Genomic DNA, 21136 nt, shown 5'->3' with positions numbered 1-21136 from the left:
ACAAAGGGTCGTGGAAATCGGGAACTCGCTCCCCCAAAAAGCTTTTGAGGCTGGGGGTCAATTCAAAATGGAGGTTGATAGATTTTTGCGAGGCAAGGGTATGAAGGGTTACGGAGTCAAGGCGGGTAGATGGAGTTAAGGTACAGATCAACCATGAGCTGACTGAATGGCGGAACAGGCTCGAGGGGCTGAATGGCCTCCTCCAGTTCCTTTGTGAGCAAGCCCTGTAATCAGAGGCAGTGAAGGGGCGATGAGTCAGTTGGTAAATGTACCAGAGTGTGGTACTTAGCGACATGAAGTAGGTAATAAGCTGGAGTGCTCCATCCCTGCTCAATGCCAAGTTCACTGAACCCAGCGGTTCAGGTGATATACAGGACCCCAGTGTCCCCCGTGCTAGAGAGGCAAAACAATAAAGGAGCCAGGGTTCCCGCTCCTGAAGGCACTGGCTCGTGCCGAGGTCCGGTCCTCAGATGCCTCACTAAAAACAAGAGAATCAATGAAGCTATTCGACTGTGGGGGGGCCAGCACCTCCAAGCCCGATTCCTCCCTCTTCCCTTTCTTCAGCACAAGGGTCTTTTAAATCCTTGGGGGGGGGGGGGGGGGGGGAAAGAGGCCAACTCTTGCACTGGCTGAGATTGGCTAACTCAGCGCAGAGTGGGGAGTGGAACCTCAGATCCTTCTGGTTTGCCACACCGGACTACGGAGCTCAACTCCCTCCTCTCCACCAGGGGATCGAGTACACTGGATTTGAGGTGACAACAACAACTTGCATTCATGCAGTGCCTTAACGTAGTAAAACGTCCCAAGGCTCTTCACAGGAGCGATTATCAAACAAAATTTGACACCGAGGCACATAAAGAGATATTAAGACAGGTGAACCTGGTCAAAGAGGGAGGTTTTAAGGAACATCTTAAAGGAGGAGAGGTTTAGGGAGGGAATTCCAGAGCTTGGGGCCCAGGCGGATGAAGGCACGGCCGCCAATGGTGGAGTGATAAAAATCGGGAATGTGCAATGGCCAGAATTGGAGGAGCCTGGAGATCTTGGAGGGTTGCAGGGCTGGAGGGGGTTACAGAAATAGAGGGGGGGGAGGGGGACGAGGACGAGGGGGCCGGGGGGGGGGGGCGAGGGGGCCGAGGGGGGGGGGGGCGCGAGGGGGGGGGGGCGAGGAGGGGGCCGAGGGGGGGGGGGGCGAGGGGGCCGAGGGGGGGGAGGGGGCCGAGGGGGGGGGGGGCGAGGGGGCCGAGGGGGGGAGGGGCGAGGGGGCCGAGGGGGGGGGCGAGGGGGCCGAGGGGGGGGGCGCGAGGGGGGGGGGCGAGCGAGGGGGCCGAGGGGGGGGGCGAGCGAGGGGGCCGAGGGGGGGGGGGCCGAGGGGGGGGGGGGGGCGAGGGGGCCGAGGGGGGGGGGCCGAGGGGGGGGGGCGAGGGGGCCGAGGGGGGGGGGGGCGAGGGGGCCGAGGGGGGGGCGAGGGGGCCGAGGGGGCCGAGGCGAGGGGGCTGAGGGGGGGGGGGGGGCGAGGGGGCCGAGGGGCGAGCGAGGGGGCCGAGGGGGGGGGGGGCGAGCAAGGGGCCGAGGGGGGCGAGGGGCCGAGGGGGGGGGCGAGGGGGGGGGGCGAGGGGGCCGAGGGGGGGGGGCGAGGGGCCGAGGGGGGGGGGGGCGAGGGGGCCGAGGGGGGGGGGGCGAGGGGGCCGAGGGGGGGGGGGGCGAGGGGGCGGGGGGCGAGGGGGCCGAGGGGGGGGGGGCGAGGGGGCCGAGGGGGGGGGGGGGGCGAGGGGGCCGAGGGGGGGGGGGGCGAGGGGGCCGAGGGGGGGGGGGGGGCGAGGGGGCCGAGGGGGGGGGGGGGGCGAGGTGGCCGAGGGGGGGGGGGCGAGGGGGCCGAGGGGGGGGGGGCGAGGGGGCCGAGGGGGGGGGGGCCAGGGGGCCGAGGGGGGGGGGGCCAGGGGGCCGAGGGGGGGGGGCCAGGGGGCCGAGGGGGGGGGGGCCAGGGGGCCGAGGGGGGGGGGGCCAGGGGCCGAGGGGGGGGGGGGCCAGGGGGGCGAGGGGGCCGAGGGGGGGGGGCGAGGGGGCCGAGGGGGGGGGGGGCGAGGGGGCCGAGGGGGGGGGGGCGAGGGGGCCGGGGGGGGGGGGGGCGAGGGGGCCGGGGGGGGGGGGGCGAGGGGGCCGGGGGGGGGGGGGGCGAGGGGGCCGGGGGGGGGGGGCGAGGGGGCCGAGGGGGGGGGGGGCGAGGGGGCCGAGGGGGGGGGGCGCGAGGGGGCCGAGGGGGGGGGGGGCGAGGGGGCCGAGGGGGGGGGGGGCGAGGGGGCCGAGGGGGGGGGGGCGAGGGGGCCGAGGGGGGGGGGGCGAGGGGGCCGAGGGGGGGGGGCGAGGGGGCCGAGGGGGGGGGGGCGAGGGGGCCGAGGGGGGGGGGGCGAGGGGGCCGAGGGGGGGGGGGGCGAGGGGGCCGAGGGGGGGGGGCGAGGGGGCCGAGGGGGGGGGCGAGGGGGCCGAGGGGGGGGGGCGAGGGGGCCGAGGGGGGGGGGGCGAGGGGGGCCGAGGGGGGGGGGGGGGCGAGGGGGCCGAGGGGGGGGGGCGAGGGGGCCGAGGCGAGGGGGCCGAGGGGGGGGGGGCGAGGGGGCCGAGGGGGGGGGGGGGGCGAGGGGGCCGAGGGGGCCGAGGGGGGGGGGGGCGAGGGGGCCGAGGGGGGGGGGGGCGAGGGGGCCGAGGGGGGGGGGGCGAGGGGGCCGAGGGGGGGGGGGCGAGGGGGCCGAGGGGGGGGGGGCGAGGGGGCCGAGGGGGGGGGGGGCGAGGGGGCCGAGGGGGGGGGGGGCGAGGGGGCCGAGGGGGGGGGGGGGCGAGGGGGCCGAGGGGGGGGGGGGGGGCGAGGGGGCCGAGGGGGGGGGGCGAGGGGGCCGAGGGGGGGGGGGGAGGGGGCCGAGGGGGGGGGGGGCGAGGGGGCCGAGGGGGCGAGGGGGGGGGGGGCGAGGGGGCCGAGGGGGGGGGGCCAAGGGGGCGGCCGGGGGGGCGGCGAGGGGGGGGCGAGGGGGCCGACGGGGGTGGCGAGGGGGCCGAGGGGGCCAGGGGGCCGAGGGGGGCGCGAGGGGGCGGCCGAGGGGGCCGAGGGGGGGGGGGGGCGAGGGGGCCGAGGGGGCCGAGGGGGGGGGGGGGCGAGGGGGCCGAGGGGGCCGAGGGGGGGGGGGGGCGAGGGGGCCGGGGCGAGGGGGCCGGGGCGAGGGGGCCGAGGGGGGGGGGGCGAGGGGGGGGGGGCGAGGGGGCCGAGGGGGGCGAGGGGGCCGAGGGGGGGGGGGCGAGGGGGCCGAGGGGGGGGGGGCGAGGGGGCCGAGGGGGGGGGGGGCGAGGGGGCCGAGGGGGGGGGGGGGCGAGGGGGCCGAGGGGGGGGGGGCGAGGGGGCCGAGGGGGGGGGGCGAGGGGGCCGAGGGGGGGGGGGCGAGGGGGCCGAGGGGAGGGGGGGCGAGGGGGCCGAGGGGGCGAGGGGGCCGAGGGGGGGGGGGGGCGAGGGGGGGCGAGGGGGAGGGCGGCGAGGGGGGGGGCGAGGGCGAGGGGGCCAGCGAGGGGGCCGAGGGGGGGGGGGCGAGGGGGCCGAGGGGGGGGGGGCGAGGGGGCCGAGGGGGGGGGGGGGGGCGAGGGGGCCGGGCGAGGGGGCCGAGGGGGGGGGGGGGGGGGGGGCGAGGGGCCGAGGGGGGGGGGGCGAGGGGGCCGAGGGGGGGGGGGGCGAGGGGGCCGAGGGGGGGGGGGGGCGAGGGGGCCGAGGGGGGGGGGGGGGCGAGGGGGCCGAGGGGGGGGGGGCGAGGGGGCCGAGGGGGGGGGGGGCGAGGGGGCCGAGGGGGGGGGGGCGAGGGGGCCGAGGGGGGGGGGGCGAGGGGGCCGAGGGGGGGGGGGGCGAGGGGGCCGAGGGGGGGGGGGGGGCGAGGGGGCCGAGGGGGGGGGGCGAGGGGGCGGCGAGGGGGCGGACGAGGGAGCCGGGGGGGGGGGGGCCGAGGGGGCGGGGGCCGAGGGGGCCGAGGGAGGAGGCCGAGGGGGGGGGGGGCGAGGGGGCCGAGAGGGAGGGGGAAGAGAGGGAGGGGAAGAGAGGGAGGGGGAAGAGAGGGAGGGGGAAGAGAGGGAGGGGGAAGAGAGGGAGGGGGAAGAGAGGGAGGGGGAAGAGAGGGAGGGGGAAGAGAGGGAGGGGGAAGAGAGGGAGGGGGAAGAGAGGGAGGGGGAAGAGAGGGAGGGGGAAGAGAGGGAGGGGAAGAGAGGGAGGGGGAAGAGAGGGAGGGGGGTGTATTTGAACACAATGATGAGAATTTTAAGATCGAGACATTGTCAAACCGGGAGTCAATGTAGGTCAGCAAACACAGGGGGGGCGATGGGTGAACGGGACTTTGTGCGGGTTAGATACGGGCAGCAGAGTTTGGGATGAGCTGAAGTTTACGGAGGGTGAAAGATGGGAGGTCGGCCTGGAGTGCGTTGGAATAGTCAAGTCTAGAGGTCGCAAAGGCATGGATGAGGCTTTCAGCAGCAGATGAGCTGAGGCAAGGACAGAGACGGGCGATGTTGTGCATGAGTCACTGCAGGTGCAGCAAGCCATTAGGAAAGCAAATGGTATGCTGGCCTTCACTGCAAGAGGATTTGAGTACAGGAGTAAAGAAGTCTTACTCCAATTATACAGGGCCTTGGTGAGACCACACCTGGAGTACTGTGTACAATTTTGGTCTCCTTACCTAAGGAAGGATATACTTGCCATAGAGGGAGTGCAACGAAGGTTCACAGATTGATTCCTGGGATGGCAGGACTGTCGTATGAGAAGAGATTGAGTAAACTAGGCCTGTATTCTCTTGAATTCAGAAGAATGAGAGGGGTTCTCATTGAAGCATACAAAATTATTCCAGGGCTTGATAGGGTGGATGCTGGGAGAATGTTTCCCTTGGCTGGGGAGTCTAGAACCAGGGGCCACAGCCTCAGGATAAAGGGTAGGCCATTCAGGACTGAGATGAGGAGGAATTTCTTCACACACAGGGTGGTGAATCTTTGGAATTCTCTACCCCAGAGGGCTGTGGAGGCTCAGCCATTGGGTATATTCAAGACAGAAGTCGATAGATTTCTGACTAGTAAGGGCATCAAGGGATATGGCGATAGGGCCAGTGAATGGAGTTGAGGCAGAAGATCAGCCATGATCTCATTGAATGGCGGAGCAGGCTCGAGGGGCCGAATGGCCTACTCCTGCTCCTATTTCTTATGTTATGATATTACAGAGGTGGCAGTAGGTGGTCTTAGTGATGGCGCGGATGTGTGGTCAGAAGCTCATCTTGGAGTCAAATAGGACACCAAGGCTGCGAACAGTGTGGTGCAGCCTCAGACAGCTGCCAAGGAAAGGGATGGAGTCGGTGGCTAGGGAACGGAAAACGATTTCGGTCTTCTGTCTTCCCAATATTTAGTTGGATGAAATCTCTGCTCATCTCCCCCCATTCATGTCCTTGGGTCACACACCATCTTGGCTCAGTTCACACCCGTGGAGCAAGCAGCCAGTGCCAAAAAACTCTAACAAAATAAGGAAGAAAGCGTGTATCCCCCGTTCTCCACCCCTCCTTCCGTTAACTAATAACCCACTAGCAAAATTGGGGCTCTGTTAATTCCAATTCATTTCCACGACAGTAGCTGCAGAGAGGGCGGGAATCCTGACTTGTTTTAAGTAATTTTGCCCCGAGGAGGAACTGAAGTGGACGCGAGATGATTATATCAGAACAGGAGGAGGCCATTCAGCCCCTCTATCCTATTCTGCCATTCAGTTAGATCGTGGCCGATCTGCACCTCAACCCCCTTTACCCGCCTTTGCTCCGTATCCCGCGATACCCTAACCCAACAAAAATCTGTCGGTCAAGAAAACTTCAATTGACCTCCAGCATCCACAGCCTTTGGAGAGAGAGAGAGAGAGAGCAAACTGAGAAAAACTTTGACAATGTACAGACTTAGTGAACATAACCTGGCGATCGAAAAAGGTAGACACAGGCAGACCCGGCTACCAAGAGAGGACAGGATATGCTCTCACTGCAGTCAGGGAGTGGTGGAGACAGAGATGCACTTCCTCACAGCTTGTAGAAAATATCAGGGCATCAGGGAGAATTTCTACCCAAAATTCACAAAAATATGCCCGGAATTCAGAAATTTGAATGACGACCAAAAACTCCCATACCTACTAGGGGAAGAGAGAAATTGTGTAACCTTAGCGGCACACTATGTTACAGCTTGCCATAAACAGAGGGACAACCACTAAATATAATAAGGAAAGAGTATATACAAATTATATGAAAGTATATTTATACACTCAGGGATATATCTGTTTATACACTGTATGGATAGATCTGTATTTTTGTGAACAAACATGAATGTTTTTCGATGCTTTGGCAACATAAGATGTAACTTGTCATCATCATGCCAATAAAGCGATTTGAATTGAATTGAATTGAATTGAATTGAAATGAGAGAGGGAGGACGTGCACGAGTTCCAGATTTCCACTACCCTTTGTTAAAAAGTGAACGGCCTAGCTCTAATTTTAAGACTGTGCCCTCTTGTTCCGGATTCCTCCACCACAGGAAATAGTTTCTCTCTATTGACCCTATCGAACCCCGATATATTAAACACCGTGAATTAGGTCACCCCACAATCTTCTATACTCAAAGCAGTACAATCCTAGTCTGTGCCACCTGTCCTCATAATTTAACCCTGTTGGCCCCCCGGTATTATTCTGGTGAATCTGTGCTGCACCCTCTCCAAGGCCAGTGTACCCTTCCCGAAGCGCGGTGCCCAGGACTGAACGCGGCGCTCCCGATGGAGTCTCTCCCAGGCTCTCGACAGCTGGAACGCAACGTCCTCCCCTTTCAATTCCAACCCCCTTGAGATCAAGGCCAACAATCCATTCGTCCTTTGCACTGGCTTTTAGCGATCTGTGCATGACTGAACAGGCTGGGGCTCTTTTGCTTAGTAAAGAGAAGGCTGAGGGGGTGAGATTAAGCAGGGGCGGGAGGAGGCTCGTGTGGAGCATAAACACCAGCGCGGACCTGTTGGGCCGAATGGCCTGTTTCTGAGTTGTAAATATTATGTAATACTATGTAAATAGTGCTATTTGGTTTCCTATTTGTTTTCTCTCCTGTTACTTTTTAACCAGTCTTGGCTGGCTGCTACGATCTCGTTTGACCCAAAGTAATTAGTTACTTTCGACTCAATTTTCATGCTTTAAAAAGAACTCGCATTTCTACAGCGTCTTTCACGACCCCAGGACAGGTAGATAAGGTGGTTAAAAAGGCATATAGGATACTTGCCTCCATTAGCCGAGGCATAGAATATAAAAGCAGGGAGGTTATGACGGAGCTGTACAAAATGCTAGTTAGGCCACAGCTGGAATACTGTGCGCAGTTCTGGTCGCCACACCATAGGAAGGATGTGATTGTATTGGAGAGGGTGCAGAGGAGATTCACCAGGATGTTACCAGGGCTGGAGCGCTTCAGCTATGAAGAGAGACTGGACAGGCTGGGGTTGTTTTCCTTAGAGCAGAGAAGGCTGAGGGGGGACCTGATTGAGGTGTACAAAATGATGAGGGGCATAGATAGGGTAGATAGAAAGGAACTTTTCCCCTTAGCAGAGGGGTCAATAACAAGGGGGCATAGTTTCAAGGTAAGGGGCAGGAGGTTCAGAGGGGATTTGAGGAAAAACTTTTTCACCCAGAGGGTGGTTAGAATCTGGAACTCACTGCCTGAAAGGGTGGTAGAGGCAGGAACCCTCACAACGTTCAAGCAGCATTTAGATGAGCACTTGAAACGCCATAGCATACAAGGCTACGGACCAAGTGCTGGAAAATGGGATTAGAATAGACAGGGCTTGATGGCCGGCGCGGACACGATGGGCCTCTTTCGGTGCTGTATAACTCTATAGGACGTCCCAAATCGCTTTGTGGCCAACGAAGTACTTTTTGGAGCGTAGCCCACTGTTGCAATGTGGGGAAACGCAGCGGCCAATTTGCGCACACAGCAAGATCCCCACAGGCAGCAGCGAGTTGACTCTGCTTTCGCCACGGAGGTTGAGGGACAAAGGTCAAACAGGAATGCTGCGAAGCGTTACCTTCCTCGGTCGTGGTGGTCGTCCTGCGGGCTTCTTCTCTTCGGAAGACGCTGTCGCAGCCCAGCACGGTCACCTGGGTGCACTTGCCGTACAGGTCCACCACCCCCCACACCTGCGGGGGCAGGCCCGAGGCGGCGACCCCGCAGTCCCGCCCGTTCACCCACAGGTGGAGCTCGCCCCCGGCCGTCCGCTGGATGCCCACTCGGTCGCCCTCGCTCAGCTGGTCCAGGTCCTGCCCGTACTCCTCCAGCACCGAGCGCCCGTCCCGCAGCACCGAGCAGCCCGAGATGATCCACGAGCCGCCCTTCAGCCCAGTGGCGCTGCTGGGGAAGTCCAAGGTGTTGGGATCCAAGGCGGTCACCCCGATCTCAATCGAACCGCTCCAGGAGTTGACCTGTTCACCAGAAACAAGGATTTCAATGATTTGGATGAGGGAACCAAATGTAATATTTCCAAATGTAATGGCCGCTGTCTTTCATTCTGCCAGCGCAATTCACACTTCATCTAGAGCCAACCTTTGTTTCTGAACCTGCCCCATTACCATCTCCTCTCGCCTTGAATATCTCTTAATGCCTCTTTACTTCTCCTGCCTTCCACCCCACCACAGACCTCCCCTTTTGTTCTTTCATTCCCCTCCCCATAACTTGCTTTTAAATCTGCTCCATTTCCAGCTTTTTCCCCCAGTTCTGACGAAAGGTCGTCGACCCGAAACGTTGACTGTTTCTCTCTCCACGGATGCTGCCCTGGCCTGCTGAGTTTCTCCAGCGTTTTCTGTTGTTTCAGATTTCCAGCGTCCGCAGTATTGCGCTATTGTAATATTTCCAAGTTTGCCGACGACACGAAACTCGGTGGGATTGTGAGTTGTGAGGAGGATGCAAAGGCAAGTTGAGTGTGTGGGCGAATACATGGCAGATGCAGTATAACATGGATAAACGTGAAGTTATTCACTTCGGTAGGAAAAACAGAAAGGCAGAGTATTATTTAAATGGTGATAGATTGGGGAATGTTGATGTACAGGGGGACCTGGGTGTCCTTGTACACCAGTCACTGAAAGCAAACATGCAGGTGCAGCAAGCAGTTAGGAAGGCAAATGGTATGTTGGCCTTCATTGCAAGAGGATTTGAGTACAGGAGCAAGGATGTTTTACTACAGTTGTACAGGGCCTTGGTGAGACCACACCTGGAGTACTGTGTGCAGTTTTGGTCTCCTTACCTAAGAAAGGATATACTTGCCATAGAGGGAGTGCAGCGAAGGTGCACCAGACTGATTCCTGGGATGGCAGGACTTGCCATAGAGGGAGTGCAGCGAAGGTGCACCAGACTGATTCCTGGGATGGCAGGACTGTCGTATGAAGAGCGATTGGGTCGACTAGTCCTGTGTTCACTAGAGTTTAGAAGAATGAGAGGGGATCTCATTGAAACGTATAAAATTCTGACAGGGCTAGACAGACTGGATGCAGGGAGGATGTTTCCCCTGGCTTGGGGGGTGGGGGGGTCTAGAACGAGGGGGTCACAGTCTTAGGATACGGGGTAGGACATTTAGGACTGAGATGAGGAGAAATGTCTTCACTCAGAGGGTGGTGAACCTGTGGAATTCTCTACCACAGAAGGCTGTGGAGGTCAAGTCACTGAATATATTTAAGAAGGAGATAGATAAACTTCTACACAAAATGCATCAAGGGGTATGGGGAGAGAGGATCAGCAATGGTCATATTGAATGTCGGAGCAGGCTCGAAGGGCCGGATGGCCTACTCCTGCTCCTATTTTTCTGTTTCTAAGTCAGTGGAGGCGTCGGCAACGGCACAGAAATTAGTTCAGAGCCCAGGGCGGGGAGCACCCGCACCCCTAGCGAAGTACAAAACCAGGCAAGGTAGGTTTCAGGGCCAATCTCCGCGCTAACATAAGATCATAAGAATTAGGAGCGTGAGTCGGCCACTTGGCCCCTCGAGCCTGCTCCGCCATTCAATAAGATCATGGCTGATCTTCGACCTCAACTCTACCTTCTCGCACGATCCCCATAACCTTTAATATCCAAACATCTATCGATCTGAGTCTTGAATATACTCAAAGACTCAGCCTCCACAGCCTTCTGGGGTAGAGAAGTCCAAAGATTCACCACCCTCTGAATGAAGAAATTCCTCCTCATCTCAGTCCTAAATGGCCGACCCCTTACCCTGAGACTGTGACCCCGGGTTCTAGACTCTCCAGCCAGGGGGAACAGCCTCCCTGCATCTATCCCATCAAGCCCCTTAAGAATTTTACATGTGTTATACTCCAGAGAGTATAGGCCCAATCTACTCAATCTCACCTCATAGGACAACCCTCTGCGCGGAGTTTGCCAATCTCAGCCAGACCAGCTACACCACACCTGGTACGGTGATGTAGTGGCTATGACTAGCAACCAAGAGGTCACGAGTACAAATCCCACCACGGCTAATAATTAAATGTGGGGTTCACCAATGCCACCGCTACCCGGTCTGGCCTACATGTGACTCCATTCCCACCCCTACCCGGTCTGGCCTACACGTGACTCCATTCCCACCCCTACCCGGTCTGGCCTACACGTGACTCCATTCCCACCCCTACCCGGTCTGGCCTACACGTAACTCCATTCCCACCCCTACCCGGTCTGGCCTACATGTGACTCCATTCCCACTCCTACCCGGTCTGGCCTACACGTGACTCCATTCCCACCCCTACCCGGTCTGGGCCTACACGTGACTCCATTCACACTCCTACCCGGTCTGGCCTACACGTGACTCCATTCCCACCCCTACCCGGTCTGGCCTACACGTGACTCCATTTCACACTCCTACCCGGTCTGGCCTACACGTGACTCCATTCCCACCCCTACCCGGTCTGGCCTACACGTGACTCCATTCCCACCCCTACCCGGTCTGGCCTACATGTGACTCCATTCCCCACCCCTACCCGGTCTGGCCTACATGTGACTCCAGTCTCACCCCTACCCGGTCTGGCCTCCATGTGACTCCATTCCCACCCCTACCCGGTCTGGCCTCCATGTGACTCCATTCCCACCCCTACCCGGTCTGGCCTACATGTGACTCCATTCCCACCCCTACCCGGTCTGGCCTACACGTGACTCCATTCCCACCCCTACCCGGTCTGGCCTACACGTGACTCCATTCCCACCCCTACCCGGTCTGGGCCTACACGTGACTCCATTCCCACCCCTACCCGGTCTGGCCTACACGTGACTCCATTCCCACCCCTACCCGGTCTGGCCTACACGTGACTCCATTCCCACCTTCTGTAACTGAGCATTTTTTAAAAATTAAGTGTTTTGATGGGATGAAATAGAGAAAGACCATTTCTTCTGGTTGGGGAGTCAGTGACAAGGAGTCATTAAAATGGTCATTCAGAGACTGATGAGAGGGGTGAGGAGAAGCTCTCTGTATAACACTGGGGTACAGTACTGGTGAGTACAGGTCTGTCACTGTGTAACACTGGGGTACAGTACAGGTGGGTACAGGTCTGTCACTGTATAACACTGGGGTACAGTACAGGTGGGTACAGGTCTGTCACTGTGTAACACTGGGGTACAGTACAGGTGGGTACAGGTCTGTCACTGTGTAACACTGGGGTACAGTACTGGTGGGTACAGGTCTGTCACTGTGTAACACTGGGGTACAGTACTGGTGGGTACAGGTCTGTCACTGTGTAACACTGGGGTACAGTACTGGTGGGTACAGGTCTGTCACTGTGTAACACTGGGGTACAGTACAGGTGGGTACAGGTCTGTCACTATAACACTGGGGTACAATACTGGTGGGTACAGGTCTGTCTCTGTATAACACTGGGGTACAGTACTGGTGGGTACAGGTCTGTCACTGTATAACACTGGGGTACAGTACTGGTGGGTACAGGTCTGTCGCTGTGTAACACTGGGGTACAGTACTGGTGGGTACAGGTCTGTCACTGTATAACACTGGGGTACAGTACTGCTGGGTACAGGTCTGTCACTGTATAACACTGGGGTACAGTACTGGTGGGTACAGGTCTGTCACTGTATAACACTGGGGTACAGTACTGGTGGGTACAGGTCTGTCACTGTATAACACTGGGGTACAGTACTGGTGGGTACAGGTCTGTCACTGTATAACACTGGGGTACAGTACTGGTGGGTACAGGTCTGTCACTGTATAACACTGGGGTACAGTACTGGTGGGTACAGGTCTGTCACTGTATAACACTGGGGTACAGTACTGGTGGGTACAGGTCTGTCACTGTATAACACTGGGGTACAGTACTGGTGGGTACAGGTCTGTCACTGTATAACACTGGGGTACAATACTGGTGGGTACAGGCCTGTCACTGTATAACACTGGGGTACAGTACTGGTGGGTACAGGTCTGTCACTGTATAACACTGGGGTACAGTACTGGTGGGTACAGGTCTGTCACTGTGTAACACTGGGGTACAGTACTGGTGGGTACAGGTCTGTCACTTTATAACACTGGGGTACAGTACTGGTGGGTACAGGTCTGTCACTGTATAACACTGGGGTACAGTACTGGTGGGTACAGGTCTGTCACTGTATAACACTGGGGTACAGTACTGGTGTGTAGAGGTCTGTCACTGTATAACACTGGGGTACAGTACTGGTGGGTACAGGTCTGTCACTGTATAACACTGGGGTACAGTACTGGTGGGTACAGGTCTGTCACTGTATAACACTGGGGTACAGTACTGGTGGGTACAGGCCTGTCACTGTATAACACTGGGGTACAGTACTGGTGGGTACAGGCCTGTCACTGTATAACACTGGGGTACAGTACTGGGGGGTACAAGTCTGTCACTGTGTAACACTGGGGTACAGAACTGGTGGGTACAGGTCTGTCACTGTATAACACTGGGGTACAGTACTGGTGGGTACAGGCCTGTCACTGTATAACACTGGGGTACAGTACTGGTGGGTACAGGTCTGTCACTGTGTAACACTGGGGTACAGTACTGGTGGGTACAGGTCTGTCACTGTGTAACACTGGGATACAGTACTGGTGGGTACAGGTCTGTCACTGTATAACACTGGGGTACAGTACTGGTGGGTACAGGTCTGTCACTGTATAACACTGGGGTACAGTACTGGTGGGTACAGGTCTGTCACTGTGTAACACTGGGGTACAGTACTGGTGGGTACAGGTCTGTCACTGTATAACACTGGGGTACAGTACTGGTGGGTACAGGTCTGTCACTGTATAACACTGGGGTACAGCACTGGGGGGTACAGGTCTGTCACTGTATAACACTGGGGTACAGCACTGGGGGGTACAGGTCTGTCACTGTATAACACTGGGGTACAGTACTGGTGGGTACAGGTCTGTCACTGTGTAACACTGGGGTACAGTACTGGTGGGTACAGGTCTGTCACTGTGTAACACTGGGGTATAGTACTGGTGGGTACAGGTCTGTCACTGTGTAACACTGGGGTACAGTACTACTGGGTACAGGTCTGTCACTGTATAACACTGGGGTACAGTACTACTGGGTACAGGTCTGTCACTGTGTAACACTGGGGTACAGTACTGGTGGGTACAGGTCTGTCACTGTGTAACACTGGGGTACAGTACTGGTGGGTACAGGTCTGTCACTGTATAAGACTGGGGTACAGTACTGGTGGGTACAGGTCTGTCACTGTATAACACTGGGGTACAGTACTGGTGGGTACAGGTTTGTCACTGTATAACACTGGGGTACAGTACTGGGGGGTACAGGTCTGTCACTGTATAACACTGGGGTACAGTACTGGTGGGTACAGGTCTGTCACTGTATAACACTGGGGTACAGTACTACTGGGTACAGGTCTGTCTCTGTATAACACTGGGGTACAGTACTGGTGGGTACAGGTCTGTCACTGTGTAACACTGGGGTACAGTACTGGTGGGTACAGGTCTGTCACTGTGTAACACTGGTGTACAGTACTGGTGGGTACAGGTCTGTCACTGTATAACACTGGGGTACAGTACTGGTGGGTACGGGTCTGTCTCTGTATAACACTGGGGTACAGTACTGGTGGGTACAGGTCTGTCACTGTGTAACACTGGGGTACAGTACTGGTGGGTACAGGTCTGTCACTGTATAACACTGGGGTACAGTACTGGTGGGTACAGGTCTGTCACTGTGTAACACTGGGGTACAGTACTGGTGGGTACAGGTCTGTCACTGTATAACTCTGGGGTACAGTACTGGTGGGTACAGGTCTGTCACTGTATAACTCTGGGGTACAGTACTGGTGGGTACAGGTCTGTCACTGTATAACACTGGGGTACAGTACTGGTGGGTACAGGTCTGTCACTGTATAACTCTGGGGTACAGTACTGGTGGGTACAGGTCTGTCACTGTATAACACTGGGGTACAGTACTGGTGGGTACAGGTCTGTCACTGTGTAACACTGGGGTACAGTACTGGTGGGTACAGGTCTGTCACTGTGTAACACTGGGGTACAGTACTGGTGGGTACAGGTCTGTCACTGTGTAACACTGGGGTACAGTGCTGGAGGGTACAGGTCTGTCACTGTGTAACACTGGGGTACAGTACTGCTGGGTACAGGTCTGTCATTGTATAACACTGGGGTACAGTACTGGTGGGTACAGGTCTGTCACTGTGTAACACTGGGGTACAGTACTGGTGGGTACAGGTCTGTCACTGTGTAACACTGGGGTACAGTACTGCTGGGTACAGGTCTGTCATTGTATAACACTGGGGTACAGTACTGCTGGGTACAGGTCTGTCACTGTATAACACTGGGGTACAGTACTGGTGGGTACAGGTCTGTCACTGTGTAACACTGGGGTACAGTACTGGTGGGTACAGGTCTGTCACTGTGTAACACTGGGGTACAGTACTGCTGGGTACAGGTCTGTCATTGTATAACACTGGGGTACAGTACTGCTGGGTACAGGTCTGTCACTGTGTAACACTGGGGTACAGTACTGGTGGGTGCTCAGAGTCAGTACAGAGGGATTCCATTCCGAGGCAATTTGACTTTTATATCACAACTACATGCTGTCCCTTGGCATCAACATCTACCTCTCAGGTTTCACATCTCCCCCGACGACACCCAGCTCGACCTCACGCCATCTCTCTCGACCTTCCCCTGCCTCTTTGTCATCACACTGCTTGTCCGAATCCAATCCTGGACGAGATGCAATTTCTGTCAATTAAACACTGGGAAGATCGAATCCTGTCTCTTCAGATCCCGCCACAAACTCCATCCCTCAGTGGCCAGTGAGGGGCTGAACCAGACCGTTCACAACCTCGCCGTCCTATCTGGCCCCGAGCCAAGCTTCCAACCCGATATCCTCTCCATCACCAAGACCATCTACTTTCTTCTCAGCATCGCCCGTCTCAGCACACCCGCTGCTGAAACCATCATCCATGCCTTTGTTACCTCCAGACTCGACTATTCCAACGCACTCCTGGCTGGCCTCCCACATTCTACCCTACGTAAACACGAGCTCCACCAAAACTCGGCTGCCCTTGTTCCTAACTCACACCAAGTCCCGTTCACCCATCGCTCCCAGTGCTCGCTGACCTACATTGGCTCCAGGTCTGGCAACGCCTCAGATTTAAACATCTCATTCTGGTTTTCAAATCTCTTCACTTCTAGACCCGCCCTATCTCTGTAACCTCCTCCAGCCCCACAAACCTCCGAGATCTCTGCTCTCCTCCAAGTCCGGCCTCTTGCACATCCGCCATCATTGGCGGCCGTGCTTTCAGCCATCTAGGCCCCAAGCTCTGGAATTCCCTCCCTAAACCTCTCCGCCTCTCTCTCCTCTTTTAAGACACTCCTTAAAATCTACTGCTTTGACCAAACTTTTAGCCACCCCACTCTAGTTATCGCCTTCGTTGGCACGGTGTCAATTTTTGTCTTGGGAGTGTTTGATGGGACAGTGTAGAGGGAGCTTTACTCTCTATCTAACCCGTGCTGTACCTGCCCTGGGAGTGTTTGATGGGGCAGTGTAGAGGGAGCTTTACTCTGTACCTAACCCGTGCTGTACCTGCCCTGGGAGTGTTTGATGGGGCAGTGTAGAGGGAGGTTACTCTGTATCTAACCCGTGCTGGACCTGCCCTGGGAGTGTTTGATGGGACAGTGTAGAGGGAGCTTTACTCTGTATCTAACCCGTGCTGTACCTGCCCTGGGAGTGTTTGATGGGACAGTGTAGAAGGAGCTTTACTCTGTATCTAACCCATGCTGTACCTGCCCTGGGAGTGTTTGATGGGGCAGTGTAGAGGAAGCTTTACTCTGTATCTAACCCGTGCTGGACCTGCCCTGGGAGTGTTTGATGGGACAGTGTAGAGGGAGCTTTACTCTGTATCTAACCCGTGCTGTACCTGCCCTGGGAGTGTTTGATGGGACAGTGTAGAGGGAGCTTTACTCTGTATCTAACCCGTGCTGTACCTGCCCTGGGAGTGTTTGATGGGACAGTGTAGAGGGAGCTTTACTCTGTACCTAACCCGTGCTGTACCTGCCCTGGGAGTGTTTGATGGGACAGTGTAGAGGAAGCTTTACTCTGTATCTAACCCATGCTGTACCTGCCCTGGGAGTGTTTGATGGGACAGTGTAGAGGAAGCTTTACTCTGTATCTAACCCGTGCTGTACCTGCCCTGGGAGAGTTTAATGGGACAGTGTCGAGGGAGCTTTACTCTGTATCTAACCCGTGCTGTCCCTGCCCAGGGAGAGTTTGATACCTATATTAGGCGTCCCTCACCTTGCGGAGCTATTTGAACTGACACTCGATTCTGCTTTTGTTTATATCACTCAGCCTGGCTCCCCAGGGACCCTGTGTAGCGGCAGCAGTGAAGGGGGATAGCAGAGCTTTTTAAATACCCCATGATTTGACATTTTAAACGGATAGGGGGAGGGGTAATTAAACTGAAGGTGTAGTGATCCCATAAAAGAAAAAAAAGTGTCAGCCGTGGCTCAGTGGGCAGCACCCCCGCGCCTGCGTCAGAAGGTTGTGGGTTCAAGTCCCACTCCAGAGACTTGAGCATAAACAATCTAGGCTGACACTCCCAGTGCCAGTACTGACGGAGTACTTCACTGTTGGAGGTGCCGTCTTTTGGATGAGATGTTAAATCAGACGTTCGTCTGCCCTCTCAGGTGGACGTAAAAGATCCTACGGCACTATTGGAAGAAGGGATGGGGAGTTCTCCCCGATGTCCTGGCCAATATTTATCCCTCAATCAACATCACTAAAACAGATTATCTGATGATCAGATTGCTGTGCGAAAACTGGCTGCCCCATTTCCTACATTACAACACTTCAAAAAAGTACTTCACTGGCATAAAGCGCTTTGGGATGCACTGAGGTCGTGAAAGGGGCTATATAAATGCAAGTCTTTATTTTATTTTAAACTGAAAATAAACTGAAGATGCATTGCTAGAATCTATTATTAAGGACGTGGTAACAGGGCACTTAGAAAATAATAATAGGATTGGGCAGATTTATGAAAAGGAAATCCTGTTTGACAAATCTGTTGGAGTTTTTTGAGGTTGTAACTAGCAGAATTAATAAGGGGGAACCAGTGGATGTAGTGTATTTGGATTTTCAGAAGACATTTGATAAGGTGCCACACAAGAGGTTATTAAACAAAATTAGGGCTCATGGGATTGGGGGTATTATACTAGCATGGATTGAGGATTGGTTAATGGGCAGAAAACAGAGCGTAGGAATAAACGGGTCATTTTCGGGTTGGCAGGCTGTAACTAGTGGGGAACCACAAGGATCAGTGCTTGGGCCTCAGCTATTCACAATCTACATCAATGATTTGGATGAGGGGATTAAATGTAATATATTCAAGTTTGCTGATGATACAAAGCTGGGTGGGAATGTAAGTTGTGAGGAGGATGCAAGGAGGCTTCAAGGGGGATATAGACAGGCCATGTGAGTGGGCAAGAACATGGCAAATGGAATATAATGTGGAGGAATGTGAAGTTATCCACTTTGGTAGGAAAAACAGAGTATTTTTTAAACGGTGAGAGATTGGGAAATGTTGGTGTTCAGAGGGACCTGGGTGCCCTTGTACAAGAATCACTGAAAGTTAACATACAGGTACAGCAAGCAATTAGGAAAGCAAATGGTATGTTGGCCTTTATTACAAGAGGATTTGAGTATAAGAGTAAAGACGTCTTACTGCAATTATATAGGGCCCTGGTGAGACCACACCTGGAGTATTGTGTACAGTTTTGGTCTCCTTACCCAAGGAAGAATATACTTGCCATAGAGGGAGTGCAACAAAGGTTCACCAGACTGGTTCCTGGGATGGGGGGATTGTTCAATGAGGAGAGATTGAGTAGACTAGGCCTATATTCTCTAGAGTTTAGAAGAATGAGAGGTGATCTCATTGAAACATACAAATTCTTACAGGGTTTGACAGGGTAGTTGCAGGGAGGATGTTTCCCCCCTAGCTGGAGAGTCTAGAACCAGGGGTCACAGTCTCAGAATAAGGGGTCGGCCATTTAGGACTGAGATGAGGAGAAATCTCTTCACTCAGAGGGTGGTGAATCTTTGGAATTCTCAACCCCAGAGGGCAGTGAAGGCTCCGTCATTGAGTATATTCAAGGCTGAGGTCGATAGATTTTTGGTGACTAAGGGAATCAAGGGATATGGGGATAGTGCAGGAAAGTGGAGATGAGGTAGATCATCAGCCATGATCTTATTAAATGGCAGAGCAGGCTCGATGGGCCAAATGGCCTACTCCTGAGCTGGGATGCTCCCTCCAGCTGCAGGTTTGATGGGGGACAAGATGCAGCAGAGATTAAGCAGCAGGATGAAATATTCTCCAGCCTGGGTGAATTTTGATTGTGAAATTCAGAAATATTCTGCAGTCTGGATGAATTTTCACTGTGGGAATTCAGAAAGATTCTCCAGTCTGGGTAAATTTTCACTGTGAAATTCAGAAATATTCTGCCGCCAGGGTCAATATTAATCATGGGAATTCAGAAATATTCTGCCACCTGTGTCAATATTAATTGTGAAATTCAGAAATATTATGCCACCTGGGTCAATATTAATTGTGTGAAATTCAGAAATAATTATGTGAAATTCAGAAATATTCTGCAGCCTGGGTGAATATTAATTGCGGGAATTCAGAAATATTAATTGTGAAATTCAGAAATATTCTGCCACCTGGATCAATAGTAATTGTGTGAAATTCAGAAATATTTTGCCACCTGGGTCAATATTAATTGTGTGAAATTCAGAAATAATTATGTGAAATTCAGAAATATTCTGCAGCCTGGGTCAATAGTAATTGTGTGAAATTCAGAAATAATTATGTGAAATTAAGAAATATTCTGCAGCCTGGTGAATATTGTGTGAAATTCAGATATATTCTGCCACCTGGGTCAATATTAATTGTGTAAAATTGAGAAATATTCTGCCGCCTGGATCAATAGTAATTGTGTGAAATTCTGAAATAATTATGTGAAATTCAGAAATATTCTGCAGCCTGATGAATATTAATTGTGTGAAATTCATAGAAAAATTATTATTAATAATAATGAATGCTCCAAATCTATTTGTGGTTATTTTTAATCATCTTGCCACCCCAATTCCTGCTGCCAGTCACTGCCCGCCCCTGCAACAGCTTATTGGAGGTGCAGCTCCCTGCCTCCAGGAGTAGGCCTCAATCCCCGGTGTTTCCTGCGGGAGTTGGCCGCCTCCCAGGGCTCTGCCTCCCCCGGCACTCACTCACCTTCCTGTCGATGCGCACCTGGAAGAGCTGCCCGTCGCCCAGCGGCTGGCGGCTCAGGGCCAGGCCGTGATTGAACTCCTCGGTGGGTTTGCTGCGCTTGGCCGTGCGGTTGGCGTTGAGCAGCAGCACCAGCCGGCCGGCCCGCGGGTGGAACTCAGCCGCCATCCCTCCCCGCAACACAGCCGGGGCCGCCTTCGCGACACACAACACACACACCCCGTTCCTATCTGGCGCGACAGCGGGGCGCGCCTGCCGCTTTGCGGCATCCCGCACCCGCCTCTTCGGTCGTCGCGGCCCGCCCCTGCTTTACGGCTGCGGGGCAAAAAAAAAACCCCGCCACTTTACGGTCGGCCGCGCATCGATCGACTTTGCGGCGGCCGGTTGGCCAATGGAGAGGTAGGCTTCACTTTCCGGCTGCGGGGCAAACGTTAGGAGGCGGGGCGCGGGTGACGCAGGGAGGGTGTCATGGCGGCTGTGTGAGTGTGGCTGGAGGGGGTTCGGAGGGAGGGGAGAAGAGGGAGATCTGAGAGAGGGGGAGAGGGGGATCTGAGGGAGAGGAGGATCTGAGGGGGGGAGAGAGGCATCTGGGGGAGGGGAGGGATCTGAGGGAGGGGAGGGAGGGGAGGGAGAGAGGGATCTGAGGGAGGGGAGAGGGATCTGAGGGAGGGGAGAGGGATCTGAGGGAGGGAGGGGAGGGGGAGAGAGAGGGATCTGAGGGAGGGAGGGGAGGGGGGAGAGAGAGGGATCTGAGGGAGGGGAGGGGGGGAGAGAGGGATCTGAGGGAGGGGGAGAGAGAGGGATCTGAGGGAGGGGGAGAGAGAGGGATCTGAGGGAGGGGGAGAGAGAGGGATCTGAGGGAGGGGAGGGGGAGAGAGAGGGATCTGAGGGAGGGGAGGGGGAGAGAGAGGGATCTGAGGGAGGGGAGGGGGAGAGAGGGTTCTGAGGGAGGGGAGGGGGAGAGAGAGGGATCTGAGGGAGGGGAGGGGAGAGAGGGATCTGAGGGAGGGGAGGGGGAGAGAGAGGGATCTGAGGGAGGGGAGGGGGAGAGAGAGGGATCTGAGGGAGGGGAGGGGGAGAGAGAGGGATCTGAGGGAGGGGAGGGGGAGAGAGAGGGATCTGAGGGAGGGGAGGGGGAGAGAGGGATCTGAGGGAGGGGAGGGGGAGAGAGAGGATCTGAGGGAGGGAGGGGGAGAGAGAGGGATCTGAGGGAGGGGAGGGGGAGAGAGGGATCTGAGGGAGGGGAGGGGAGAGAGAGGGATCTGAGGGAGGGGAGGGGGAGAGAGAGGGATCTGAGGGAGGGGAGGGGGAGAGAGGGATCTGAGGGAGGGG

The 21136-nt window shown here is 56.5% G+C and overlaps 2 protein-coding genes across 5 annotated transcripts in view; one reads left to right on the top strand and one right to left on the bottom strand.

Annotated features, from left to right (window-relative positions):
- Window positions 1-20079, bottom strand: part of neurl4 (neuralized E3 ubiquitin protein ligase 4) — a 115637-nt gene extending 95558 nt beyond the window's left edge. For 2 of the 3 annotated variants that reach the window (XM_085977284.1, XM_085977286.1), the window contains exons 1-2: window positions 19808-20078; window positions 8087-8480 (exon numbers count right to left, since the gene is read on the bottom strand). In XM_085977284.1, coding sequence (XP_085833410.1) covers window positions 8087-8480; window positions 19808-19972 — 559 coding nt within the window. In that variant the 5' untranslated portion in view covers window positions 19973-20078. Of the gene's footprint in view, window positions 1-8086; window positions 8481-19807 lie in introns of all 3 variants that reach the window. The other variant, XM_085977285.1, reaches the window with a different exon arrangement.
- A 147-nt stretch (window positions 20080-20226) lies between these two features.
- Window positions 20227-21136, top strand: part of gps2 (G protein pathway suppressor 2) — a 41430-nt gene continuing 40520 nt past the window's right edge. For both annotated transcript variants that reach the window (XR_015075324.1, XM_085977283.1), the window contains exon 1: window positions 20227-20283. The gene's annotated coding sequence lies outside the window, so the exon portion shown is untranslated. The remainder of the gene's footprint in view (window positions 20284-21136) is intronic.

The sequence above is a fragment of the Somniosus microcephalus genome, unplaced genomic scaffold (assembly GCF_052327205.1).
Source record: "Somniosus microcephalus isolate GS21.2 unplaced genomic scaffold, FLI_Smic_1.0 unresolved_chr4, whole genome shotgun sequence".
In the NCBI taxonomy this organism is placed as follows: Eukaryota; Metazoa; Chordata; class Chondrichthyes; order Squaliformes; family Somniosidae; genus Somniosus; species Somniosus microcephalus.
This window is presented reverse-complemented; position numbering and strand designations above follow the sequence as displayed.